Here is a 13,598-nt window from a genome sequence, read left to right as displayed (position 1 = left end):
TGAGCATGTCCATGGTATCATCCTTGAAAAGGGGGTAAAAATATAACTCATACACATACCCTGTTTATTATATAAAATAAAGGTGCTTGTATTTCTTCACCTAACTATAAACAATTAATGTTAATTTTAAGTATCAAAGACCAGTAATGGCAGTATTCAATATACAAAATGTGTCCACCATTTTTATACGGCCTTGAAGGTCAATATTTGTAAAGTAGACTAATTAATAAGTGATAGAAGCAGTTGGGAATAAATCAGGTAAAAAATTGGGTGTAAAAAGATGTAGCATGTGTTCAATGCAGTGTGTGAAACCTCTTATGTCGAACTTGCCAATTAATTGGTATAAATTAAACAGTGAGGCATAACCTCGCACAGTCTATAAAGGGTCACACAGAACGGACTACTTTAAAGATTTTGGTCCCACTTTACTAGTTTCAAATGACTGATCCTGAGGTTGTATGCTACATGTGTTCAGTGCTTAGAAGCTAGAACAACTGATTCTTCATTTTTGCATCAGTGTATTCAGTGCAAACAAAATATTTTGTTGTTTTGAATTTGTATAGCCATATGTAGGAATGAAAACATTTTTTTAAAAGTCTGAATCATTCACTGAGCCAACTAACAACATAGATTTGTTTACTATTCTAGTGGTAAATATATACATGAAAATTGTATATATTTTTAAATTCCCCCAAAGCAACACAATTTATAACAATCAACATAATAGAGACTGTATTAAAACATATCCAATTATTTTTATACTCATCATGAACTTTTTCATTGCCTCAAGTTTTAAAACAATGTATAAGGACAATGGCTTCCATTGAATTTCCCCGTGGTACAATGAAATTACATTTTGTTTATTTACTCACTCTTTCAAGGTTTTCAGGGCAGAGGTCATTAAAGTTGTTTTTCTGATTTAATAGAACATGTAACGAACTGATGAAACAATATTAAAGCAGCATACCAATTTGAATGATAAAAAATTTTCGTGGGAAGAAAACTCAACAAGAGATAGTTTTAGGTAAATTCAACAGTTGTAAAGGCCTTACACATACTTCCATAAGTAGACTGAAATTTGAGACCTATCTGAATTCAGGGACTAATCAGAACTGAATTCTGTCAAATGATCTAGAAGTAAAAATGAAATTAAAACCTTATCTAAACAAGTTTCTAATTTGTACATCATATAATGAAAAAAAAATTCCAATTTCCAGACCAAATTTGTAATTACAACAGTAACCAACGATGACTGTACACTTGCATGCAGCTGCAGCAATGAGACAACTGAAAGCCTGTTCGGCTGTTGAATAAATGTTTCATTCCTGTTTCGCATGACTGTAAAGTGATCATTTATTGTAGTTAATGTTTTAATTGAACACCAAGGGAATTCATCTTGCAGGATTTAGCAATATTTCAAGCTGACCTTGTGAATTGTTGAAAAAATTTTAAAAAAATAAAAAATAAATTTTTCGACCCATTTTGTTCAAAGAGGTGACCTGAACCACATATTCTTTCTAATTTGGCCTCAGCATATATTATAACAAGATTTAGACAGGTTTCGTTGTACTCCACAGAAACCGTTCTGTCTCAGGAATTTCAACAATCGTGACAGCACTAAATCAGTTCTAATATCATTACAGATCTATCACCACTAATTCAATGGAGAAGAATTCCAAAAATAAAATCATCATCAGGAATTTAATTTACTGAGGAGAATTGGACATGATCATCATTTCCAATTTATCCCTATCTCTCTGAGTATCTGTGTCTGAGAAATGCATTGGAAAATTGGTGGTAATTTCTCTGTAATAGCTATGTGATAGAACTAGCTCTACAAGAACTGGGGCAGAATTATAATCATGCAGTCAGGGTTGGAGAAATTCACTGAAAAATCTGGACTCAAAACTAAACATATTTTTGCTATAAAGATATTGAACTAAAAAAACTTATGCAAGTAGCATTTTTTTTTATATACATACTAATTTTTGCAGTAAACAAATTGTTGCTATTTTTGCAGTGGTCAGGAAAGTGCACAAAAAAGTACCTGCAAATTTGATTTTTAACACTTTGTCATTATAATATAATTTTTGAAGCCTTGAAAATTTATGTTCACTTGACAGAAACTACCAAAATTAGCAAATTCTGCAAAAATTTAAGTACCATTCTGTGTAAGAAACAGGCAATGGGTTGCACATCATAATTTTCTGTTTGGTCTGTTTTGCCTTGAGTATATTCAATACATCTAGAAACAACTGAACAGCTATTTAAATTCATCCTGAAGCATCTGTGACATAGATATTTTTTGACCAATTATTATATAAGGAAAAGGTGCTGGAAAATTTTCCCACCATTATTCCATAATGCATTTCAACTAAATTTGACCTATTAATAGTTTTAAAAGGCAAACTTTACAAACACTTTGACAGTAATTTCTTGGGGTTATGAGGTATAAATACTTTGATAATGCAATAAAATCTCTGTGTATTTTTTCTTCATGTGCCACACCTTATACACATTTTGCCTCATTCTTAGACGGAGGAGTACTTAAATGTTTACAGTAATTTATACTAGTAGTGTGATTTGTGTTTTTAACCCTACTGAAAACTGGTATACAGTCAAATCTGTCTCAGTGAATAAATCAGCAACCATTCTGGTTGAAATATCCAAATGTAATGAATCGTATATTAAAAACTTGATTACAAAGACCATCTTATGTAACAATGATTTTATATAACATGTATAAAAATATATGAAACATTTATTTGTTTTGACATTACATTATTTCTAGGGAAAGGGGGGTGGACACAACTTTAATTTATGCCTTTTTGTAATTTTAAGTACTGCATGTTCCCAAATACAAATACCCTATCAAATATAATCATTTTTAGTTCTAAGTTGATAAAAAATGCAGTAACTTACCTCCTGTTTAAAAATCTATGCCTTCATCTGTATTCTCTATAAAAGAACAAAATTGGTATGAACAAAATAAAATTAGTTTTACTGTAAACATCAATTAAGAGCATATGTATGCACATTTAGAAAATATAAATGGTGCCCAACATTGTTTAGTATTAAAATCTTTTCAGTCTTGTGATTTTATGTCATCACACTGGAGGTCATGACTTCTCTGGCATTGTAGGACACCTTGCTTGGTTACCATGATCAGTGTTATAAACTTCTAAAATTAATGTTCCACTAAAGTCAATATCTAGGACATTCCTTGTTGAACTTTCATTTATCATTTAAAGTATGCATTTAACAAAGCTCTGAAATCTTTGCTATATATTTATCTTGATGTGTCCATGTACCAAGTTATGAAAAAATATTAATATGATAATTAATTGGATAGAGTGAATAACCAAAATATTATCAGGAGTATCTAAGAACACCTAGATTTAACGAGTGTGCGGAACTTGTTCCGCGCCAAGTTCCATGCTCAAGTTAAATCCTCATGCGTTCTTGGCACGAGTGATCATATTTTGGCTATTCATGATGACCAATTGATTACCCAATTTATTATATAGATTTTCTTCATAATTTATCAATATTTTCAACATGAATTTTAAATTCTGTGATTGGCAGATTGATATAAAAAATTTGATGTTTTGACGGGAGAAAGTCAAAGAGTGAAATTACCGAATTTATTTCACAGTGTGAATTAATGAAGTTTATTACACTGGGAACATTCGATAAAACACTGCTATCTATATAACAAAAAAAACTGTACTTCACAAGAAACAGAACTGTCAACTACAAATTTTTAATAAATCTGCAACTTTAAAACTTAGATTTAAAGACTGAAATTTAGATACCTAAATGTATTAAAGTTTCCTGATCCTAAATGTATTATGCAGGGCATGTGGGTATTTGTTTCCATAAAGTAATTGTCATGTCTTCAAATTTTGATAAATTTTGATAGTTTAGGCCACGATCCAGCTAAATACCCACATCAATAATAATAAAATATTAAAATTTTTATCAAAATATAATAAGTGACCGTTTGCCCTACACTAGATGTTTAGATTACAGAATATGTGCAAATTGATTTGCAGTATTTAAGGTCTTTCTTTAACAAGTGAACACCAGATTCAATTATTAAGGGGTAGGGGTAAGGAGTAAAAAAAATTGTTATCCAATGCTATTCATTATAATTTATGAATAAAATATGTTCAAACTTTTTTACCTTTAAAAATCATAAATGCATGTCAAATAGAAACGCTCTGAATATATTCTGAAACAAAACCAAAAGCAACATTCCCAGGCATAAATAACACTTTACATTTAACTCACAAAGATCAAATAGCTTGTCCATAATTTGTGAAGTGTCCCATAGTTGTTTAATTATCATTTTATGGTCTATTCCAGGTCAATAAATGTCCAATATATTTGCTAGCAAGAAATGGAGTAGGTGTGAAATACATAAACATCAAGTACATGATAATGTACATGTACTTAAGATTTTATGTACTGAAATACATGTACCTGTTTGAATGTACATGTATCCAAACTCTGTATATATAAATAGTTCAGACAATAGTAAGATTCTATTTTCTATACATGCATTCATGCAGACGATTATTTACAATATCAAGTGGTCAACCAGTACCTAGTACATGTACATGTACTTATAATAGATAATCATTGGGAAATCTATATTAATGGGTCAAAAGGTCATATATATACATGTACATGTATAGGTCATATACATGTACATGTATATATATTTTAAATTATAATATATCATGCAGATTTGGAATTTAAATTGGCAACACAGATTTCATATCATGGAAAAAAAAACAATGCTATGGAATGCACAGGTATTCTCTTTTAAGAGTAATCAAGGGAACCAAGGTTATAGGCTAAAAACCACCAATTCCACTTTCCATAGGCTTCTATGCTAATTTCACAATATTCAATGGCTTCTCTGGACTTTACCTTAACTTTAACCTGCAGAGGACTATATATCAGCATGATTCTACATATGTCAGCTCACAATCCTCAGAATGGCATGTGGGGTTAGCAGACTTGCAGTGCAGTACTGGTCACCAGAAGTGAAGGGTCTATAAATAGCATGGGAAATCCCAGTGTTTTCACAAGATAGGGGTATATTTAAAAATCATTATGGAGATTAGGCCTCACATCACAAGAAGCAAAATGCACCTATAAAATGTACAGAAATGTTTTTCCTTTCAGAAACTGTTTAAATTTTTTAAATAAGATGAGAACTTTTTTCACAGCACTATGAGGAACAGGGGTAATTTCTGCGTAGGACTATTTTTGCGTACGTTCCAAATGCTCATTGGTTGAATTGGTGGTCTGTAACCTAAAGAGTCACTTTTTGTCTTAGAAAAAATAAATAACTATACAGGTTTCTTCCTACACACATACTGAATGCATTTGCAAAGTTTCAGTGAAATGTGACAAGCACTTTTTTAAATATTTGATTTTTAAATATAGGGTAACCAAGTTGTGCGAGCAAAAAAGTGACAATATTCTACCATACATAAATGCATTAAATATTTGCAAAGAACTTTTTCTGACTTTTCAAATAAAAAATATCAATCACAACTTGTTTTTTAACAATATTAATGAAGAAATAGTTTTAAAAGTAATCATTTTCTGAGAAATTGGTCTATTTTTAAAAATTTATTTCTGACATGCCTCCCCCTTTTTCTTGATCACATGACAAAAATCCTAAATCTTTAAATTTTCACAAAAGGTGATATATTTGGCTTTACATTTGTAAATACAGTGTTTTCACATTAAAACATGACCAGTAAAGGGCACCTAAAGCAAAAAAAGTACTCAGTAATGGATTTTCCATGTTGCCATAGGGGAATGCTGATATGGCCTTAACCGCAGTAATGAAAGTGAGTTTTTCCTCATTTCTAACCTAATTTTTGCTCAAATCTACACAAAACTTGATTTCAAGTGCTTATTACTAACATATTTAGGTAAATATAGCCCTCAAAGTTTAATATTTGATATTTTTACTAAATTTTCTACACTTTTTACAAGATAGGACATGAAAATCAGCCAAAAAGACCAATTTTCCATAATTTGGACCTATAACTTAAAAAAATGCATATTTTGAAGGATTTTTGTAGTGTATTCCTCTCATGGCAAAGTTAACAAGATCTTCAAGTAGTTTAAAGCTATTTCAAGAAACTTTTCATTTTGCCATGGCTTCAACTTAAGGCTAAAAACCACCAATTCCACTTTCCATAGGCTTCTATGCTAATTTCACAATATTCAATGGCTTCTCTGGACTTTACCTTAACTTTAACCTGCAGAGGACTATATATCAGCATGATTCTACATATGTCAGCTCACAATCCTCAGAATGGCATGTGGGGTTAGCAGACTTGCAGTGCAGTACTGGTCACCAGAAGTGAAGGGTCTATAAATAGCATGGGAAATCCCAGTGTTTTCACAAGATAGGGGTATATTTAAAAATCATTATGGAGATTAGGCCTCACATCACAAGAAGCAAAATGCACCTATAAAATGTACAGAAATGTTTTTCCTTTCAGAAACTGTTTAAATTTTTTAAATAAGATGAGAACTTTTTTCACAGCACTATGAGGAACAGGGGTAATTTCTGCGTAGGACTATTTTTGCGTACGTTCCAAATGCTCATTGGTTGAATTGGTGGTCTGTAACCTATAGCGGTAATCAAAAGAATGTAATCCAGAGACAAAGACCAGACATACACAACAAAGAACATAAAGTAACTAAAATCATACATACAAAGTAACAAAAGCAAATGAGCAATTCAAAAGGGAGATTACTCTTACTTTGCCAAAGCCTTAAATACTGGTATATCTTTTACTAAACTAAAAAGACAATGTAACAACCATCATCCAGATTATAATTTAAATGCTTCTAGCAAGATGTGTATGTAAGTTACAATATTAAATATTTTTCTATTGAAAGCAATTTCTAAATTTAGATAATTCATAAGGCTGACAGGCTCTTTACCTTTAAATTAAGTCATACAAATGTGTGTCATTAAATACCATCATTAAAGAAGTTAGTGTTAAATATTTGTATCCCAAGCTTACAAATGAACTACCCAACTTTGACAGACAATACTGCAATAGATATGTGATACTTAGATACTTATTGTGTTAAAAATACAATGTTCAACATATAAATAACCCATTAAAGAGAAATTCTACACTGTAAAAAAGACTTCACAAAATATTAACTTACCACCCATGAAAAGAAAATCACTTAGGCAACCTAAAAAACTTCCATCGAAAATTTTTCAATGACAAAGTTTAGATCCGATAAATTGATGATATAAAATCTAATCTTCAAAACCCAAAATCTCCCAACTGCAATAAAACTCTCATAATATTTCATGACCTTAAAAATTGGGCGTTAGGGATATTTACTTATTAGATATTTGTCTACCCATGTTTGTCCTCTGTCAACAAACCTTTCGCCTATCCACACAAACCCAAGTACTACCTACTCAAATCTTTCATTGTTTCAGTATGAATTTTGAAGAGATCATATATTTTGATGATCACATAGAAATTTATATGGATATAATCCACTTATTACATGAAAGAGGGAAACTAATATACTTAATGTACAAATGATATTGCATGTTGATAAATTGTTAGAATATCAGTTTTACAGCAATAAGTTTTTTCTCTTTTTGAGTTATTTGTATCAATTTCAATGTACTCTACCCATAAATTTCAGCATGCTATTATAATACAATTAAAGTTGCATGCATGCATTGTTGTGCAAGGTAAACATTAACTAGATTTCTGAAAGCAATCAAAATCCCTTACAATGTATGCTCTTTATATAGCCACTTAGAAATCAATCCATCCGTTGGGAGCCAAGATAATTGCAACAGAACTTTGTTGGATGAACAAACAGGCGAAAGGAATGGGGGATTAACGGATGGACAAGGTGATTCCAATATACCACCCACTTGTTGAGTGGGAGTATAAATATGTTAGGAGTATATGCATTGCGGCCAGTCCATGGAAACTTGAAAAAGTAGTCAATGACATATTTTTTTATGAGAATGCATTTTAAAAATTCATGTATTACACCTGTACATGTAAATTATAGCATACACTGATTAAACTGAGAATAAATCAATTTTGTCACCAACCCAGAGTCCCTCAGTTAATTAACTCAAATTTACATGTAATATACAAGGGGGTCATAAATTACCTGGTCAGCCTCAGGTGTGGTCAAGGGGTATAAACCACATTACAGTTGAGTTACATGTAGAGGTAATTTCCTAACAAAATAGATGTGTATGCACGTTGTGTATAATCATTTATTCATCATTTATGACGTACACTTTACCTGAATGATACTAACAGTAATATTGTGAACAGATTTGGAAGTTTTAATACATTTTTAACTTCAAATGATACATGATTTGTGGATTTTTGGGTTTCTGATTTTCATTGTTTTTTTAAATACATAATTAAATAAAAAGTCAAAAATAAGAATTAATATTTATTTATATTAATCATTTTCAAATCTTAATTTTTTCAGTTTCATTGATGATTGAAAGCAAGTTTTATCTAGAAGAATGTAAATCTTAGTTTATTCAGTTACTGCATGTACAGTACCTGATCCGATCCGTGCAACAAAAAATTGCAATCAGTTATCGATCACCGATCTGTCAAACCGATACATTAAACCAGTGATCGCATCACATGACCACAGAGCGGTCAATGTATTTTACTGTTTTCGTTGCTTTCTTTGTCAATTTTACACATATGTATATAATGCAACAGATTTTAACATCAATTTATACTTTTATTTAACATTTCTTATATTTGATACAGATCATCTGTCATTTTACATAGCAAAACTGCAAGCAGATGGGTCACCAGTCATTGGTTATCGATCTGTCAGTGATCAATCAGTCAGCTGTCATCGATCCGTCAAACTGTTGTGCGGAATGGTTCAAGGACTATAGTATATATAGATCTTATAAATTTGTATTCACTTACGGTAACTTCCTAAACTAAAAGACAGATAATGTGTTTAGTACCATGCATATTACCCAAAAAGATTTTGATAGCAAAATATTATGAAATGAAAAACTTGAAAGTACAAAAATTTAAATTACTGCACATGTATGTCTTTTAGTTAAGTGTACCTATACTGAGAATATTGATAGTTCTGAAAAATATTTCATTTACTTCTATACACAACTACAGCCAGGTTATGTTGCTACAAGATTGAAGTCATCACTACAGAAGTTTTATGGCCGTTATAACGAACTCGTTGATCGTTATGGTGTATCCATCAGCACCACGAAAACTGATTTATTCAACAGGCCATAGTTTTCCTTTCCTCATTTGTCTACCCCAGACTTGACTTTTTATGAGCAACTCGGCGGGCGTTTCTAGAAAAGCAGAGGACGCTTACCCTACCGGTGCACCTGGTCCATGCTCCCAGTTTTTAGTGGAGTCCGAGTTGCTCATTTACTTTTGTTACTTTGTATGTATGATTTTAGTCACTTTATGTTCTTTGATTCTTTTTTGGTCTACATATGCTATATTTTTATGTGATAATGGCCTTTTCTGTATTTAGATCTGTACTTTTGAGAAAACTACACTTTTAACTTCCGCCTAAAATCAACCAAATCAAACCAAATCAACACCCATAACTCTTGCAAAATGCTAATTTCATGTAAAATCTATACAAATTTTATCTCAAAAGGGCAACTTCTTAGTGAAAAACTAAGACTGGTTATATGTTCCATAGCTGTTTCTGAACAAGAAATAAAAGCGAAGTTGGTAGGTTTTTGACATGCATGAATCACCTCTTGTCTGATTTATATAAACACTGCTACTTAATTTCTCACACCTGAAATGTTTTGTAAAAAATTTACCTTTAGAATTAAACACAATTACTTTTGATTTATCAGCATTAATCTGTAGTTACTACAATGTACAATAATCATATAAGGTATTGATATAGTTTTGAAAACCTTCCTTACTTTTAGATACCAAAACTATCAGCATACAACAGAATACTGAAGTACTGCCCGGGACTACTGGGTCATGTTTCTTATCTATAAGCTTTTGAGTTACATCATCAATGAAATAATTAAAGAGAAGAGGGTTTAAAACACCCCCTTGCTTCACTCTCCTTTCTGATAGAAGGGGGGCACTTATTCCCTTATTAAACTTGATTCTGAATGTTGTGTAGTTATACAAATACAATATTACATTTTAGACTTTGCTAGGTACATTATGTTTTAAAAATTTAGAAAAGAATTCATTATGCCACACTGTATCAAACGCTTTTCTAAGGTCTATATAGGTAGTAGACACACCTTTTATTTCTTTGATTTATATTTATCTATTATAGATTTCATAGTAAATATGTGATCTGATGTCTGACTCTTATCTTTAAAACCAATTTGGCTGTAAAATGATTATTAAGTTATTCTAAAAGAATCATAAATTTCAGCATTATCTATTATAATTAACTTTGTAAATATTTGTAGTAATAGATATTCCTCTATATTTACTGGGGTCATATCTATTTCTATTTTTATGTAATGGCACTAAAAGATCTAGGAAAACTTCCATTATAAAAATTTGTATTAAAAAAGTTTGTGTAGAGGTTAATTTCAATATTAGTCCTTCCATTTGTTAACATTCCGTATTCATTGAAAAAAATCCCCATTATTAAATAAGGCAGATTTCCAAATAAAAATATTGATTAAAAAAAATTAATGTTTTGTACTTGCAAAAGAAATGTGCCTATTAGGGGTTTTAATTAATGTCCAACTATATTCTTGCAAGTCCGACGGTACAAGTATGGTAGAGCTCACAGTGTCCACTGTTATAAGCAACGCCTACTGCATCTTAAAGCTATAAGTAATGAAAATTTTCCTGAATGTTTATAGTGAAAGGGTGGAGTGCTGAGTAACTTAAGTGATTTTGACAGTTAATGCAATAATGGGGTTTCAGATATGCACTGCGTTGCTAAGATTTAGGGGTTATTTCAAAAATCGAACCCAATCGTCAGTGGTGCCAATAGATAGTTATACTAATAAAATACAGCTTGTAACTTAAAAATGCCGCTTTTCACCTTATGTTGCGAAAATATTGATCATTTCTTACCATTACTGATCAATCAAACTCGCCGGAAGTTCACCTGAAGCCATCCTGACTGGTTTCCGAATTATTTACTGCTGACCTCAAACATGGATGCGCCCATACAGAAAGTTTGACATAAGATAACTTTTGTCCTTCTCGAACTTTCAGAATATCAACGTCAGCTTTCAATATGTATAGATTAAGCAGATTAGGAAAATTATCAAAAGCACTCACTAAAAGGTATATCAAGCTTTAGTAACCAAAAATTCTCATTGGCATTTTCATTGGAAAAAAGAGATGAAATCACAGGGGCTTGTGTCAAGTTGTGATCAGTGAGTATTCGATACCGCCGGACACATACTCTGTCTCCACTTAGGGTGAGAGGGTGTGTCTTGCGATCTTGAATACTCACTTTACCCAAGTCCATGTAATTAAATTTTTAATAATATGTTCTTCAGGGGCAATTGCATAATATTGGCGGAGTATTGCAGTATATTGCCTTGAAATAAAAAAAAAAATAATCAAAGACTGAAGTCTTCAAAGTTGCTCAAATATTCTCTGTCACTGATTTTTGCTTTCTTTTAACATCCGAAATGGCATGAATGTGATATGCTTTAAAATCAGATGACTTTTGCTGCAATCTTGGTTCCCTTGATATTATTACTCTTTCGTAAGGCTAAAAAGAAAAACATGTCTGTTTACGGTTACATTCCTCCCAAAAATAGGGTAGGTCGGTAGACATTTTCATTTTTTTTTTTCATTTTATTTTTTCTCGACTAAAGTTGAGCCTATAGGCTAAAAACCACTAATTCCACTTCCCATAGGCTTCTATGCTAATTTCACAATATTCAATGGCTTCTCTGGACTTTACCTTAACTTTAACCTGCAGATGACTATATATCAGCATGATTCTACATATGTCAGCTCACAATCCTCAGAATGGCATGTGGGGTTAGCAGACTTGCAGTGCAGTACTGGTCACCGGAAGTGAAGGGTCTATAAATAGCATGGGAAATCCCAGTGTTTTCACAAGATAGGGGTACATTTAAAAATCATTATGGAGATTAGGCTTCACATCACAAGAAGCAAAATGCACCTATAAAATGTACAGAAATGTTTTTCCTTTCAGAAACTGTTTAAATTTTTTAAATAAGATGAGAACTTTTTTCACAGCACTATGAGGAACAGGGGTAATTTCTGGGTAGGACTATTTTTGCGTACGTTCCAAATGCTCATTGGTTGAATTGGTGGTCTGTAACCTAAAGAGTCACTTTTTGTCTTAGAAAAAATAAATAACTATACAGGTATCTTCCTACACACATACTGAATGCATTTGCAAAGTTTCAGTGAAATGTGACAAGCACTTTTTTAAATATTTGATTTTTAAATATAGGGTAACCAAGTTGTGCCAGCAAAAAAGTGAAAATATTCTACCATACTGAAATGCATTAAATATTTGCAAAGAACTTTTTCTGACTTTTCAAATAAAAAATATCAATCACAACTTGTTTTTTAACAATATTAATGAAGAAATAGTTTTAAAAGTAATCATTTTCTGAGAAATTGGTCTGTTTTTAAAAATTTATTTCTGACATGCCTCCCCCTTTTTCTTGATCACATGTCAAAAATCCTAAATCTTTAAATTTTCACAAAAGGTGATATATTTGGCTTTAAATTTGTAAATACAGTGTTTTCACATTAAAACATGACCAGTAAAGGGCACCTAAAGCAAAAAAAGTGCTCAATAATGGATTTTCCATGTTGCCATAGGGGAATGCTTATATGGCCTTAACCGCAGTAATGAAAGTGAGTTTTTCCTCATTTCTAACCTAATTTTTGCTCAAATCTACACAAAACTTGATTTCAAGTGCTTATTACTAACATATTTAGGTAAATATAGCCCTCAAAGTTTAATATTTGATATTTTTACTAAATTTTCTACACTTTTTACAAGATAGGACATGAAAATCAGCCAAAAAGACCAATTTTCCATAATTTGGACCTATAACTTAAAAAAATGCATATTTTGAAGGATTTTTGTAGTGTATTCCTCTCATGGCAAAGTTAACAAGATCTTCAAGTAGTTTAAAGCTATTTCAAGAAACTTTTCATTTTGCCATGGCTTCAACTTAAGGCTAAAAACCACTAATTCCACTTCCCATAGGCTTCTATGCTAATTTCACAATATTCAATGGCTTCTCTGGACTTTACCTTAACTTTAACCTGCAGATGACTATATATCAGCATGATTCTACATATGTCAGCTCACAATCCTCAGAATGGCATGTGGGGTTAGCAGACTTGCAGTGCAGTACTGGTCACCAGAAGTGAAGGGTCTAAATATAGCATGGGAAATCCCAGTGTTTTCACAAGATAGGGGTACATTTAAAAATCATTATGGAGATTAGGCTTCACATCACAAGAAGCAAAATGCACCTATAAAATGTACAGAAATGTTTTTCCTTTCAGAAACTGTTTAAATTTTTTAAA

General features: G+C 31.6%; 2 protein-coding genes across 3 annotated transcripts in view; one reads left to right on the top strand and one right to left on the bottom strand.

Moving 5' to 3' along the window:
* The window catches only part of LOC148599676 (uncharacterized), an 89,917-nt gene extending 78,663 nt beyond the window's left edge, over positions 1 to 11,254 (bottom strand). For both annotated transcript variants that reach the window (XM_088557989.1, XM_088557991.1), the window contains exons 1-2: positions 11,133 to 11,254; positions 2,923 to 2,958 (exon numbers count right to left, since the gene is read on the bottom strand). The gene's annotated coding sequence lies outside the window, so the exon portion shown is untranslated. The remainder of the gene's footprint in view (positions 1 to 2,922; positions 2,959 to 11,132) is intronic.
* The window catches only part of LOC148599675 (presequence protease, mitochondrial-like), a 33,716-nt gene continuing 31,325 nt past the window's right edge, over positions 11,208 to 13,598 (top strand). Inside the window, exon 1 of the mRNA XM_088557993.1 lies at positions 11,208 to 11,348. Within this exon, the coding sequence (XP_088414119.1) occupies positions 11,299 to 11,348 (50 nt within the window). The 5' untranslated portion in view covers positions 11,208 to 11,298. The remainder of the gene's footprint in view (positions 11,349 to 13,598) is intronic.

This window comes from Perna viridis, chromosome 13, assembly GCF_037379345.1.
Source record: "Perna viridis isolate PV_CMFRI_1.1 ecotype Kerala chromosome 13, ASM3737934v1, whole genome shotgun sequence".
NCBI lineage: Eukaryota > Metazoa > Mollusca > Bivalvia > Mytilida > Mytilidae > Perna > Perna viridis.
The sequence above is the reverse complement of the archived record's forward strand: the minus strand, read 5'-3'. Positions and strand labels throughout refer to the sequence as shown.